This window comes from Oncorhynchus masou, chromosome 30 (assembly GCF_036934945.1).
Source record: "Oncorhynchus masou masou isolate Uvic2021 chromosome 30, UVic_Omas_1.1, whole genome shotgun sequence".
NCBI classification, from domain to species: Eukaryota; Metazoa; Chordata; class Actinopteri; order Salmoniformes; family Salmonidae; genus Oncorhynchus; species Oncorhynchus masou.
Genome location: NC_088241.1, coordinates 30,420,932 through 30,435,698, shown reverse-complemented (window position 1 = coordinate 30,435,698; position 14,767 = coordinate 30,420,932). Strand labels below are relative to the sequence as shown.

Here is a 14,767-nt window from a genome sequence, read left to right as displayed (position 1 = left end):
TCCTCTCATCTCCAACTTTACTCTCCCTGTCCATCTGAACTTTTAAAACAGGCCTTAAAGCCAAATTCTACAGACTCTTTCTCATAGTCCTAGTCCCAATCTGAAATGTATTTAGTGCCATCCCACTATTGCAATTTTACTTGCCTCAATTATAAATGTGTTTTATTGGGGAATGGCCGTGGATGTCCGGCCTGTTCTGTACCTCCTTGGGGACCGATGGGATGCTGGAGCCTCAGACACCCCCGAGGCCTGATGTGAGAGGGAGCCCAGGGGTAGAGGCCTGTGGCAGAAACCCCCTGAGCTGGACCCTCAGGAGACAGGGTAGATGATGGAGCAGGAAGCTCAGACATATTCCTCTAAGCTGAGTTTCCACATTGGAAATTTGGCCAGTCAATTTTATCCCAGGACTGTGCAAAAATAGATGCAGCTCCTACATGGGATGAAATGTTCACCGTAGCCTCGGAAGGTGGTAGCCGCCAATCTGGAAAAAACAGCACGATCATTGCACAGGTGCACCTTGTGCTGGGGATGGGCAGTTTTGACAACGCCACAGATGTCTCAGGTTGAGGGAGCGTGCAATTGTCATGACTGCAGAAATATCCGCCAAAGCTAATTTAATATTAATTCCTATACCATAACGTAGTTTGAGAATTTGGCCGCATGCTTAACCGGCCTCACAATCGCAGACTACGTGTAACCATGCCAGACCAGGACCTCCACATCCAGCTTCTGCACCTGCGGATCGTCTGAGACCAGCCACCCAGACAGCCGATGAAAGTGTGGGTTTGCACAACCAAACAAATTCTGCACAAACTGTCAGAAACCATCTCAGGGAAGCTCATCTGCATGCTCGCCATCCTCAGCAGGGCCTTGACCTGGCTGCAGTTTGGCGTCGTAACAGACTTCAGTGGACAAATGCTCACCTTCAATGGCCACTGGAACGCTGGAGAAGTGCGCTCTTCGCGGATGAATCCCAGTTTCAACTGTACCAGGCAGATGGCTGACAGTGTGTATGGCGTTGTTAAACAGTTTGCTGATGTCAACGCATTGAACAGAGTGCCACATGGTGGCGGTGGGGTTATGGTTTGGGAAGGCATAAGCTTCGGACAATGAACACAACTGCATTTTATTGATGGCAATTTGAATGCAGAGGCCCATTATTGTGCCATTCATCTGCCATCACCTCATGTTTCAGAAAGATAATGCACGGCCCCATGTCCCAGTTCTTCCATGGCCTGCGTACTCACCAGACAGCTACCACTTCCAATTCAAATGAGCTCGAAAAAAGTGAATTACATTTTGTGTGATAATAGAGACACGTTCTAATTGAGCGAGGTGTCAAAGCGGACAACCCACCCACCCGACTTCAGTTGGGTCATTATAATTCAAAACAATACATTCTAAAATAAACCTTGCACACTCTCCTTTGAGTTTAGACCGTTTGTTTTTAGACTATCCATAGTTATGTGCACTGCTCCCCTTTTCAAGTTTCAATGTAATTTGCTAGTAATGTTCTAGAGTAATGATGCAAGTTTTATCAGAAGGTCAACTACAGTAGCTAGCCATGCGTGGTCTGTATTAAATTCAGTAAGCTCGCTAGCTAGCTTCATTTACTCTTTTTTTTTTCTTCACTTTCTAGGCGTTTCAACTAGAAAGGCTTGCTGTCTCTTTGTGCTGAAATCAATGGCTGAAATGCTGCAAGCAGAATCTATCAACAAAAAACGCTAATTATTTGTGATGCTTTATTACACAATATCTCTTTAGTAAACAAAATATTTAATTAACACATGCACTCAAAAGCACAAACTGTATCCTGTACTTTTTCCAGATACAATTTGATATAATGGAACTTTCAAGTGAATGGAATAATTAGTGCATCAATTCTGGACTGCAAATCAATCCAAAATTATTATTATTATTATTTTTTTTTTTTTGGGGGGGGGGGGGGGGTAATATTAAAATAAGCAATTTTCTGAAAGTGAGATGGAGTGCAAATAAGACGCTTGAACCTTATTGCCTAACATTAACAGAGGTGAGTAGCCAATTGCTATCTAAAATGGCACTGTCTATTTATGAAGCAGGCAGTAAATATGGACACGCTTCAGAGCTATTATTATTGCCCTTAAAGAGTATTTTGTGCACACATCAGGTCTTCAGTAGAAAGTGTCAGGTCAAGTCCACTGTAAGAAGTTACAGGCCCATAAGCCAATAGGAGATGAAGTACCCTAGAATCCAACGCGTGTGGATAGAGCATGTCTTCCAGCAGGACAGTAAATGAACAATGGGGTTTTGGGATAAGTACAAGAAGACAGTCCTGTGTAACCTGTTAAAATCCCCTTACATAAATATTTTCCACTGATTTGTTCCTTACCTGCACATGCATGCAGAATGTTCCAAATCCCAGGAGCATTGTAGCATGCACCACATATAAAAACACCCTGGGGCTGTAAAATCAAGGTGTGGGTTTGTCTGGCCGTTTGTTTGCCCCTCTGTCCCACGGCCCCAGTGTCAGACACCTGGCTGGGTTATCCCTATAGTACATGTAGGCCGCCACCATGTCCAGAGTTGCCATGGGCAGCGCCAGCAGGAAGTTGGGTATCTGCTTAAGCTGGAAGTAGAGCAGGAAGCCCACATCCCAATACACATCCTGGATATGAGAGTAGAGCAAGGGGAGGGGTCGCAGGCACCAGAGGGGTGGGGGTGCATTTTCGTCAGGGACCCTGTAGCCTTTATCCTCAGCAAGCTGGATGAGGGCAGGGGAAATCTGCTCCAAGGAGAGGGAGGGTGTACAGAATGCCCTGTACCCATAGTACTGGAAGACCAAGAAGGGGAGGGCAATAACTGCTGTGCCCAATGCAGCCGTGAACAGGAGACGAGCGATGATCCAGGTGTAGTGTAGGCATTTGTTGTATCTATTATTGTCCTTATGCAGTCCCCAGGACTTGTAGAGCACCTGTTGCAGGGGCAGATACAGCAAGAATTCACAAGTCCATTGGCTCGTGCAGCAGTGGCTATACTCAGAGCCAGGCAGGCTCGGAGGGTGTATTCTCTCTCCAGGAGAAAGAGGCCCCCCAAAGGTTAGTGCAGCAAACAGGCTCTCATAGTAACCAGCCATCATGAAGACATTGGCAGGGGAGAACAGTAGAGCAAACTGGAGACTAGAGCAAGACGCCGGTCCTGCAGTACCACACGGCCGAGTCCATAGAGTGCTATCACACTCAGCAGGAAGAGGGCGCTGTTACCCAAGGCAACAGCCAGTAGCAGGCGTCCACGCAGTGCAAGACAGCCACTGAGGGGCAGCCCCCACAGTATTACAGGAAACAGGGGGAAGGAGGCATAGTTGTGCTCACACAGGTAGCCCCTCTCAGCAATGAAGATGAAATGCTCTGCATCCCAGTGGGAAAGGCCCCCTAGAAACCATTGCACTGCAGGGTCCAGAAGCGGAGGCTCCTCCTCTGCGCGTGGAGTGAATGCATCAGCTTCGTGATCTGGGATTGCAGCATTTAGGAGAGCCTGAAAGGGAAGCATAGCAAACATGAGATAAGCACACCAATGATACTTTTCTAATTGACTAACATCCAAGTCTTTCAGTCTGTGGATGCCAATACTGTAGATAACCAGAAACTATTGTAAATAAATCATTATTACTGACCTGTATTAGTAGTGACAAGCCTCTTGTGGTTGCGGGGAATTGCAGAACTGTCTTTCACGTCCATCTGTCATTACTATGAACAGCCTTACCCATAACTATCTAGTGCGAGCTAGCTTGGTGTGGATGGAATGAAGGCAACACAATTTAATCTCGACAAATACTCAAAATAGACGGTGGCAAATGACAAAACGTTGACATTCATTTACACAGGGCTATTTTTTGCTTATTTTTTTTTTTTTACATTACTCATATTTACCTTTTTTGATTAGAGAAGCCAGGTCAGAACCATAGACCATAAGGTCAGAAACCTTCCCAATCTATTGTCGGAATCAGTTGGTCCGCAAAATGTTACTTCCGGGGGAATTCTCGATTTCAAAATAAAAATTGGAGTGAAAAAGCGATCGTCTCAAGCTGTTAAAACAGAAGGGAATAATATTAGCTTTGAATGATGTTCAGTTATCATTATTGCATAATGAAATTCTACAATAACTTATGACCTTTCATAAATCAACTAATTATGATACCATATAAAGTATAGATTTATAATTTATCAAATTTGTCTGGATTCAAATCCTAGAAACTAGTCATAACCAAGGAAGACAAAGGGGGATTGCACACAAGTGTGCAGGATTTTATCCCAGCCCAGTACTAACATAATAACCTGATTCAGCTTATCAATTAGTTGAACCAAGTGTTATAGTACTGGGCTGAAAAAAAAGAAATACATGTACACCCAGTACATTCACAGAGCCAGGGATTGTAGAAAAATGGTACATCTGAGAAAGACACTGCAAGTGCAGTGGAACAAAACCAAACATCTTACGAAGATTTAATGTACATTTATTCTTACCACGTGGAACATATAGTATAAAGATTTCATACTGAATAAATGGTATTCATTGAACCAAAAAAAAGGGGATAGGAGGAATTTACATGTTTTTAGCTACAGTCTGAAATACAAATATCCATATCGCTGGAGAAAAGAATTGTCAAATGTGTGTTTCTTCATCTAGAGTTTTTTTTTTGTACCAGGAGAACAGATTTGATCCGAGTCTGCCGTACTAAGGAGCCGTGGAGTGAGAGGCCGGAGGGGAGAGGGTCTATCAGCAGGGACTGGATGACAGGAACCAAACTCATGGGTCACCTTCCTTTCCTCATCAACAAAAAGTGTGGGAAGTGACACAGACAGAGACAGGAAGTGTAATGTACAACATCATATATATACACCACAGCAAAGCTGCATCTTTAGTTGAAAACCAGTCCTAAGAGGTGATTTATTTTACAAGGGTCAATTCATACAATCAAGGGCTAAAGAGAGGAGGTAAGGGTGTTGTAGTAGGTTCTCGGTACTTTGGGGAAAGCCTTTTAGCTTTTAACATCAAAACTAAAATTACCTTTTAAAACTCTAGTAGAGCTGCATTGTCAACGTTTTTCTGTATGAAACTTGTTTACAGAATGCCTGACACTCAAGAGCAGTACGGTACAGAAAATGCCCTACAATCTACTGCACAGGCCACCCAGTGAAGGTGTCTCAACAGCCAACTGAGTTGTAGGCTGACTGGTAAGCATCCAATAACAGACACTATACCATCAGATCAAGCTGTTCCTCAGTCTGCTTTACCTCCAAACATGAACTAGGGTCTGACTCACTCACTGTGCTCTCGAGGAGAGAGCAAGGGCACACATTATGCCCAAACTTACTGTAAACAAGACAGCAACTTTGGTTACAGTTTGTTTTTCAGCTATTTATTCATCTTTATTAAAAATACAACCCCCCCCAACGTGTGGAACACTCCTAAACCCGGGTTCCCGCACTATGTCATCTAGTTGGCATTAATGTTACAAGTTGTGTCAGTTTGTGGAGTCTCTGGTTTGTAAATCCACCACTGCAGCTTTGTGACGTCCCTTCTCCTTGAGTGAGAACAGCGAGAGAAGGCTCAGAGAATGGAATCTGAAGGGTTTGCATAAATTAAAAACAGTCACTTGAACTTTCCCTGTCCCCTACACACATACAAGCCAGGTTGTAACCAGGGGGTGAGGGGGGGACGAAACCAAGAGGAGGTGGAGCCAAAGCTCCCTACAGCTGTCATGACTGGCCAATCAGAAAGAGTACATCGCAGATGACGTGAGACACCACCGAGTTCATGAGAGGTGACACTGAGAGGTCAAGGAGGCGTGACTCGTAGAGTGTGAACTCTGAGTGGTTCTCCTCCACCTTGGCCAAGGCGTGCAGGGCCCGGGCTGCCCGCCGCATCATGTCATTACTGGTGGGCTCAAAGTGCATCCCCTGCAGGTGCAGCAGAGAGCTCTGGCTCTGCTGTAGCTGGGTGGCCGCCAGGCTGTCCTCCAAGAAGCCCAGGAGGTTACCCACGCTTCCCTTCTGCACGGCAATGGCGCGCGCTGCCATGCTGTCTCCCTGGGCCAGGTTGGCCAACAACACCACCGACATCTCCCTGCAGACGGCCACCTTTCTCTCCCCAACCAGCCGCACCAAGGTCCCATACAGCTTCTCTAACCGACCCAACGGCGGCGTGGCTAGGACCAGGTCCACATTGTTGTCTTGGATGCTCAGCTTGCTGAGAGTCTCCAGGACCAGTCTCTGGGGTGACATTGCGCTGTGGGGCCCCAACGTGGGGAAGGGGTCCTGGGCCTCAGCCGAAGGGCACACGGCCCAGTGGAGGAGACCGTCCAGCAGCGGAAGGCAGATGCTCTCGGGGTAGATGGAGAGGTCCAGCTGGCCAGAGATGTTGGCAAGAGTGACCAGGCAGTTCTCCCTCAACAGCGACAGGCAGTCCCACCACCATTCGTCCCTCTGGCCAAGGCAGTCATCAGACTCCTCCTCCTTTTCGTAGGTGAGCGGGGCCTGCTTCCTCTCAGGGTGGCGGTGGTGCAGCAGCACTAGGCGACCCAGCAGCAGCATGAGGCCAGGGTGTTTGGACATCTCCTGGTCATTGCCAGGCACGAAGGAGAGGCTGCGCACGATGTTGGAGACGCAGACGCAGCGGCGGGCTAGAGCGTCCTGCCAGTTGGCCAGTGTAAGCAGTGGGCCCTCGTCCTTGCTATGAGGCTCGTCCTCCACCACACGCTGGGGGACTTGTTGATGAGGAGGGCCACTCGGTTTGTCGTTCTCCAGCTGGCTCTGGGGCTCTTCCGTCTGTGACGTTTCCTCTGTCTCAGCGTCCGAGTGCTCGGACTTCCCCTCCTTACCGTCGGCTGAGGTGTCGGTTGTTGTTGAGGCCTTCTCTGTGGATGATGGCTGGTAGGGCCTCTGATCTCCCCCACCTTTCTGCTTATCTTTCTCTGTGGGGGTAGCATTGTCCTTGTCCCCCACCATCTCTGTTTCTAGCCTTTTCCTCTTGGCTGTTGGGACGACCAGCACTCGTTCTCGTGGGACCAGAAATTCCTCCCTCCTCTCAAAGTGGGTTTGGATGTGTTCTGTGCTGTCTCCCCCGCCAGCGCTCCAGTGGAGCAGCCCACTGTCAAACTCCTGCACTTTTCCTCTCTGGCTTGGCCTGCCTGCCGGAAACGGGTCCTTCTTCCGTACCATCTTCAGGGGGAGCTTGTCGAACTTGCTAGCCTGTTTGGGTCTCTCCTGGGGGGTAGCCGGGCCCAGGGCAGGGGGGTCCGATGAAGAGCTGGGCTGCTCAAAGTTAGAGAAGCTCTTCTCCTCATCTTCAGCGTCCTTCTCTTTCAGAGTGTCCTGTTCTGAGCACGACTCCTGCTCATCCTCTTGCTTCACCGGAGCCTGTCCCTCGATTGTCGTCCCGGCCGACTGTTTTGAATGTTGCACCACCACCTCTTCTTCCTCATCGTCGTCATCCTCCTCTCCCTCTATGTCCTCCACCCCTGATTCCTCATCTTCCGTGCAGCTCCAGTCTCTGTCCAGGGCGTCAGGGTCCAGTAGAGTCCTCTGGCCGGGGTCGCCCACCTCGTACTCGCGCAGGATTCCGAAGATCTCGATGAGGCAGCGCCGGAAGTACTCCACCACCAGCTCCAGCAGGCCAGGCAGCTGAGGAGGAGGAAATGTAAGAGAAGATCAAAAGTTTGCATTGTATGACATGACAGAAAATATGGAAAAGGCTTTGGGAATAGGTGAAATTTTATAATTTGTGAAAGGATAAATGTAAAAACAAAAGAAGCCCTAAATAAGAAAATATTACACACCTGATTGTATAGGTTTACCATGCAGGTTTAAAAAATAAAATAAAACCTCTATCCCACACTGTGGCCAGTGTAATAATAATTTGGTGGGTGCTTATTTGTCCTATTTCACATAAGTGTGTAAGTGTGTAAATTGTTAAGCGTTTTGCATATCCGACTCTCCCAAAGACACCGTCAAAGAGTGGGGTCACAGCTAGGGTCTGGCAAAATTAGGATTAACTTCTTCGATATAGGGGGCGCTCTTTTAATTTTTGGATAAAAAAACGTTCCCGTTTTAAACAAGATATTTTGTCACGAAAAGATGCTCGACTATGCATATAATTGACAGCTTTGGAAAGAAAACACTGATATTGTCTGTGAGTGCCACAGAACTAATGCTACAGGCGAAACCAAGATGAAATTTCATACAGGAAGTGCCCCAGATTTTGAATGCGCTGTGTTCCAATGTCTCCTTATATGGCTGTGAATGCGCCAGGAATGAGCCTACACTTTCTGTCGTTTCCCCAAGGTGTCTGCAGCATTGTGACGTATTTGTAGGCATATCATTGGAAGATTGACCATAAGAGATTACATTTACCAGGTGTCCGCTTGGTGTCCTCCGTCGAAATTATTGCGCAATCTCCAGCTGCGTGCACTTTTCCATTTGGTTCAGAGGAGAAAGGCAACTGCCACGACTGATTTATCATCGAATAGATATGTGAAAAACACCTTGGGGATTGATTCTAAACAACGTTTGCCATGTCGATATTATGGAGTTAATTTGGGAAAAAGTTTGGCGTTGTAATGACTGAATTTCCATTTTTTTTCTTAGCCAAACGTGATGAACAAAACAGAGTGATTTCTCCTACACAAAAAATATTTTTGGAAAAACTTTGCTATCTAACTGAGAGTCTCCTCATTGAAAACATCCGAAGTTCTTCAAAGGTAAATTATTTTATTTGAATCCTTTTCTTGTTTTTGTGAAATTGTTGCCTGCTGAATGCTAGGCTTAATGCTATGCTAGCTATCAATACTCTTACACAAATGCTTGTGTAGCTATGGTTGAAAAGAGATGACAGTGTTGTTAACAAAAGGCTAAGCTTGTGAGCCAATATATTTATTTCATTTGCGATTTTCATGAATAGTTAACGTTGCATTATGCTAATGAGCTTGAGGCTATGATTACGCTCCCGGATACGGGATTGCTCGACACAAGAAGTTAAGCACCTTGCTCAGGGATTCGAACTAGCGACCTTTTGGTTACTGGCCCATATCTCTAACTGCTAGGCTACCTGTCTTGTTAGCTCACCAAATTGAGGTTGAAGGTGGAGATGCTGTTGTCGTCATACAGGAGGATGTTGATGGTGTCGAGGGCCCACGTGCTCTCAGCCAACAGTCCAGACTTGAGGGACATCATTACCCTCCAAGCCTCTGGGGTCCCTATGGAGATAAACAAATACAGTATTTTAACTCATGCTGATACCCTTCACAGTACTGATGGACCACACAATACAAACACTTTCATATAGGGCTGAAGCAACAATTGTAGTGTCCAAATGGGATCACTAAATAGTTAATACTGTATACTGCATGTATAATAATATTGTGATTATGGGTGGAGTTCTGGGTTGTGATAGCCATACCGATATCTTTCGTGGTGAGGCGTCGGCGTGGTTTTAGGATAGGGTGGGTGGCCTCCACTGAGCCTGGGGGAAAGGGCATATCTCTACGGATCAGAGGGGACTGTACAGACTGGGGCACTATGTGAGAGGCAGGGACCGGGGGCCCTGCCTTTTGCATCTTGACGCCACTGTGCATGTAGGGAGATTTACTGGGCGACGTCCGACTCTCCATGGGGCCCCCACGGGGCATGGGGGAGGGACTGGACACCTGTGGAATGTGGTTCTGCATGGCCTGAGCGGATTGGTAGTTGGACTGGAGGGTGCGGGTCATGGGCGGGGCTGTCCCTCCAGGAACGTAGGGGGGCTGCCGAGGACCCATCTGACCTGGCCCCCATTGGCCCTCGTGGTTCATGCGTTGCTCCGATGACATAATTTCCTCCGAACCGCGGTTCATGCCGGGGTGTCCAGGTCCCTGGGCTGAGCCCCCTGGGGGGCCACCCTGCCGGTTGGGGTAATTGCCAGGATAGTTCATCTCCCCGCGGCCCTGCCACGCGCCACCCTGGGGGCCGTCAGGGCTTGGCTGCATCATCTGAGGAGGCATGGAGGGCTGGGCGTTGGGCCCAGTGGTGGCCTGCATGCGCTCTCTGTTGAAGGGGAAGGGGAACTGGCCCTGGGGACCAGGCAGGCGGCGGTCAGTGCCGGGGAAGGAGCCGCTGCTGTACTGTGGTTGGTACATCTCTGGCTGGCCAGCAGGGGGTGCAGAGGCCACCCCTGGCTGCTGCTGCGGTTGTTGCTGCTGCAGCCCTGCACTGAAGGGCCCGCTGTACATCTCCCCCTCGTGTCGCTTCGCTGGTGGGTAGCCCCCTTCCACAGGACGCTTGTAGTTCTGTACAGAGCAAAGACATTTAGGTAGGCGGTGCCATTACATTGCATCAGATGAATGTTGATGACTATTACTTTCCCCCCTATGGCTATTACTCATCTATACAGTAAGTACTACTTTTTGGGGTAATAACACATGGTTAGTGGTTACCACTTTACAGTGACGTCACACTTCCAGTGCATACACAGTGAGTTGGAGCCATCACCTGTTGTTGCTGTGGGTACATTCCTGGCTGTTGATTGGGATAAGAACCACCAGGGGGAGTACCATGGCCAGGATATTGATTACCATAGGAATCATTCCTGTGAACAACCACAACACATCAGCAAGACATTCCACATAAGCCGAGTGTCTAATATTGCTACAGTATACTGCTAGTGTACCAATAAACCCTCATTGTGAAATAAACCCTCATTGTAAAAACAACCTTTACAATATTGCAGGACTATAAATGCTGGGACAGTCGGTGCATGGTGTCTGTCTGCAACAGACCGCACCTGAGATAGAGGGGTACTGGGTGGTGAACTGACCGTGGCTGCTGCTGTGATGGGTAGCGGTTTGGCGAGTACATCCCTGTGTCGGGGTTAGCGGGCATCAGGTTTGGCTGCGGTGCACCAGATCCCATGCTGCCCTCTGGGCCCATCCCCTGCTCCGGCCTGGTAAACACCACCACATAGGACAACATTGGTTGACCACACTTAGTACAATTATTTCCATTAAAAAAAGGAAATGAGCAGACTGCTACACAGTCAATATGGTGTCTATAGAAATAGAATTATACTCAATATGGCCGCCAGTCCACCCATCGTAGACACATTGACTTGCATGTGAATGTCCTTTCTAGTAATTATATTTCTATGGCCTATAAGCGTGTGTAGGGTCTTACCTCCTCTCGTAGCCTTGTCCGTAAGGGCCTGGTCCATACTGCTGTCTCTGAGCCATCGACATGTTCCCCATAGCACCTGGTGGAGGCCCACGGTTAAACTGTTGCTGTTCTGCCATCCCACTGTTAGGACCCTGACTGGCAGGCAAGAACTGCTCCCCAACTGGAAAGAAATACACACTACGTCAGCAAGGTACCCAGCTTCCCAGCACCATCAGTTTCTAGGGATCTTTCTTGTAGCCTCTTCTACCCACCTTTCCGCATGGCACCAAAGGGGTCTTTGTTAGGCCCTGGACCCTCATAGGGCCCTGGACCCATGCGACCTGGCATCTCTGGGGTGCTCATGCCAGACTGGTAGCCAGAGTTAGAGGTCATGGAGTTCCTTCTGGGGAAAGTAGGGTCACTACCTTCAGCAAATGGGTCCTGCAGGGCCACATTGCTCCTAAAAGATAGAGGGACGTTTAGTGAGTAAATAGGGATTTATCAAAGCGTATATCAGAGTTGGGGTGAATTCCATTTCAATTCAATAAGTAAATTAAACATCCAATTGAAGAATTTAATCTCCTGAATGCAATTGATAACTCAAAGAGGATGAGATTGAAGCACTGCGACCCACCTGGCCCCGGGTGGCATCTGGGTGGGGTGTGGGGTGGAGGCAGGTGTGGGGGGCTTGAGGTCGCTGCCCTCGGCCATAGAGCTGCTGGTGGACTGGGGGGTCTGAGGGCCCTGGAGAGAACCTGATCCAGCTACCGGAAAAAAAGAGGGGCATTTCAGTTAGAGTTGACTTTCATCGGGTGGTTCGAGCCCTTGGATGCTGATTGTCTGAATGCCGTGGTATGTCAAACTATGTACCACAGGTATGACAATAATTACTATTTACTGGTCTAATTACATTGGTAACCAGTTTATAATATCAATAAGGCACCTAGGGGGTTTGTGCTATATGGCCAAAATACTAAGGCTACGCGTTGCGTCATGCCTAAGAACAGCCCTTAACCGTGGTATATTGGCCACACCTTATTGCTTAATTATACAGGTCATTCAATCGACATTTCTACCAATACTAGACCAATACTAGACATTATCTATATGAATGCAGCTGCCACTTCATTAAAACTGTTAGATACATTTAACATAGTGCACTTAGTTTTTATTATGGCGTCAGGTTCAGTACATGTCACTGCATTCTTTACCAGATAGTAAGCTGGTCCTCTGAATTGAAGTAGGTCGATTCATTGCTTTATTTTGATTTATAAAGTTCTCTTACAAAAATACCCTGTCTCAAGGATGGCTAACTCTGGAAATCTCTTCAGTCTCCTCAGTTAGGTAAATCTACAGAGTTCCCTACAACTGGATGTTCTGGTGCCTCTCAGGCAGTTCAAAATGTTGACTGGGGACCTCTTTGCTGATGAATGTGATTATTTACAAAAATGTATTTTTATATTATATTTTGTAAATTATGCGTATGTAGGGCTCCCTTGTGAAAGAGATCTTGGTCCCAATGGGACTCCCTGTTCAAATAAAATACATTAACTTCCCAACAAACAAAAAAATGATAACCTTTTGCAATGAAAATTGGTTTCTCATATTGGACAAGACCAGGTAGTCCCAACCAGTTTCAGTCCGGTTTCTAACATTTGATGCATAATAATTACGGCTCAGCATAGTGTGGATAACTATCTGCACTGACCTGGGGAGGGTGGCTGGACCTTGGCCTGGTTGGCCTTCTTGTTGTCAGTGATGATCTCAGGAGGGGGGTCCTCCCCGCGTTCAATCTTGCACTCGAAGGCGTACAGACACTGGATGTACTGCTTCTTCAGGGAGCTGGCGGCGCTGCTTGACGTGCCAACGTTCAGGTTGGTGGACAGCTCACGCCACTTCTTGTTCTTGTTCACCTGGACATAGAGCATGAAGACCGGGACATTAAAACAGGGACCAGAGAGAAGGGGATGAGCAAATAATAACCAAGAGATTGTGCATGGTGTGTTTATACGTGTTCTAAGGTGTGTTTGTGCATGTGTTATACTTATTTATTGAACCTACACTACCATTCAAAAGTTTGGGGTCACTTAGAAATTTCCTTGTTTTTGAAAGAAAAGCTCATTTTTTGTCCATTAAAATAACATCAAATTGATCAGAAATACATTGTAGACATTGTTAATTTTGTGAAGGTCTATTGTAGCTGGAAATGGCAGATATTTTATGGAGTATCTACATAGGCGTACAGAAGCCTATTATTAGCAACCATCACTCATGTGTTCCAATGGCACGTTGTGTTAGCTAATCCAACTTTATAATTTTAAAAGGCGAATTGAGCATTAGAAAACCCTTTTGTAATTATGTTAGCACAGCTGAAAACTGATGTTCTGATTAAAGAACTGGCCTTCTTTAGACTAGTTGAGTATATGGAGCATCAGCATTTGTGGATTCGATTACAGGCTCAAAATGGCTAGAAACAAATAACTTTCTTTTGAATCTCGTCAGTCTTATTGTTCTGAGAAATGAACGCTATTCCACGCGAGAAATTGCCAAGAAACTGAAGATCTCTTACAGCGCTGTGTACTACTCCCTTCACAGAACAGCGCAAACTGGTCCTAACCAGAATAGAAAGAGGAGTGGGAGGCCCTGGTGCACAACTGAGCAAGAGGACAAGTACATTAGTGTCTAGTGAGGCGGCTGTTTCTCAAACAAGTCCTCAACTGGCAGCTTCATTAAATAGTACCTGCAAAACACCAGTCTCAACGTCAACAGTGAAGAGGCGACTTTGGGATGCTGGCCTTCTAGGCAGAGGTCCTCTGTCCAGTGTCTATTATTCCTCTGTCCAGTGTCTGTTATTTTGCTCTTAATCTTTTATTTTTATTGGCCAGTCTGAGATATGGATTTTTCTTTGCATCCCGGACTTGCCTCTTCACTGACGTTGAGACTGGTGTTTTGCAGGGTACTATTTAATAAATCTGCCAGTTGAGGACTTGTAAAGCTCTAGACACTAATGTACTTTTCCTCTTGCTCAGTTATGCACCAGGGCCTCCCACTCCTCTTTCTATTCTGGTTAGAGCCAGTTTGCGCTGTTCTGTGAAGGGAGTAGTACACAGCATTGTACAAGAACTTCAGTTTCTTGGCAATTTCTCACATGGAATTGCCTTCATTTCACAGAACAAGAATAGACTGACAAGTTTCAGAAGAACCCACAAAATCTGATGCTCCAGATACTCAACTAGTCTAAAGGACGACAGTTTTATTGCTTCTTTAATCAATACAACAGTTTTCAGCTATGCCAACATAATTGCAAAAGGGTTTTCTAATGACCAATTAGCCTTTTAAAAGTCTAAACTTGGATTAGCTAACAATGTGCCATTGGAACACAGGATTGACAGTTGCTGATAATGGGCCTCTGTACACCTATGTAGATATTTGTTTGTTTTTTAAATTAAAATTATCTGCCGTTTCCAGCTACAATACACTGTAGACATTGTTAATGATCAAGTTGATGTTATTTTAATACCCCCAAAATTAGCTTTTCTTTTAAAAACAAAGACATTTCTAACGTTTGTGTATATTTATCCAGGAATTCCCATTGAGGTCAGAAG

General features: G+C 46.6%; 1 protein-coding gene and 1 pseudogene across 2 annotated transcripts in view; both read right to left on the bottom strand.

Annotated features, from left to right (window-relative positions):
- Positions 1-1,972: 1,972 nt before the first annotated feature.
- LOC135521630 (GPI mannosyltransferase 2-like) lies at positions 1,973-4,789 on the bottom strand (annotated as a pseudogene).
- LOC135522510 (AT-rich interactive domain-containing protein 1A-like) overlaps positions 4,477-14,767 on the bottom strand; it is a 30,714-nt gene continuing 20,423 nt past the window's right edge. For both annotated transcript variants that reach the window (XM_064948816.1, XM_064948817.1), the window contains exons 12-20: positions 12,871-13,075; positions 11,797-11,926; positions 11,435-11,622; positions 11,184-11,343; positions 10,828-10,953; positions 10,503-10,599; positions 9,436-10,300; positions 9,102-9,232; positions 4,477-7,661 (exon numbers count right to left, since the gene is read on the bottom strand). In XM_064948816.1, the coding sequence (XP_064804888.1) occupies positions 5,739-7,661; positions 9,102-9,232; positions 9,436-10,300; positions 10,503-10,599; positions 10,828-10,953; positions 11,184-11,343; positions 11,435-11,622; positions 11,797-11,926; positions 12,871-13,075 (3,825 nt within the window). In that variant the 3' untranslated portion in view covers positions 4,477-5,738. The remainder of the gene's footprint in view (positions 7,662-9,101; positions 9,233-9,435; positions 10,301-10,502; positions 10,600-10,827; positions 10,954-11,183; positions 11,344-11,434; positions 11,623-11,796; positions 11,927-12,870; positions 13,076-14,767) is intronic.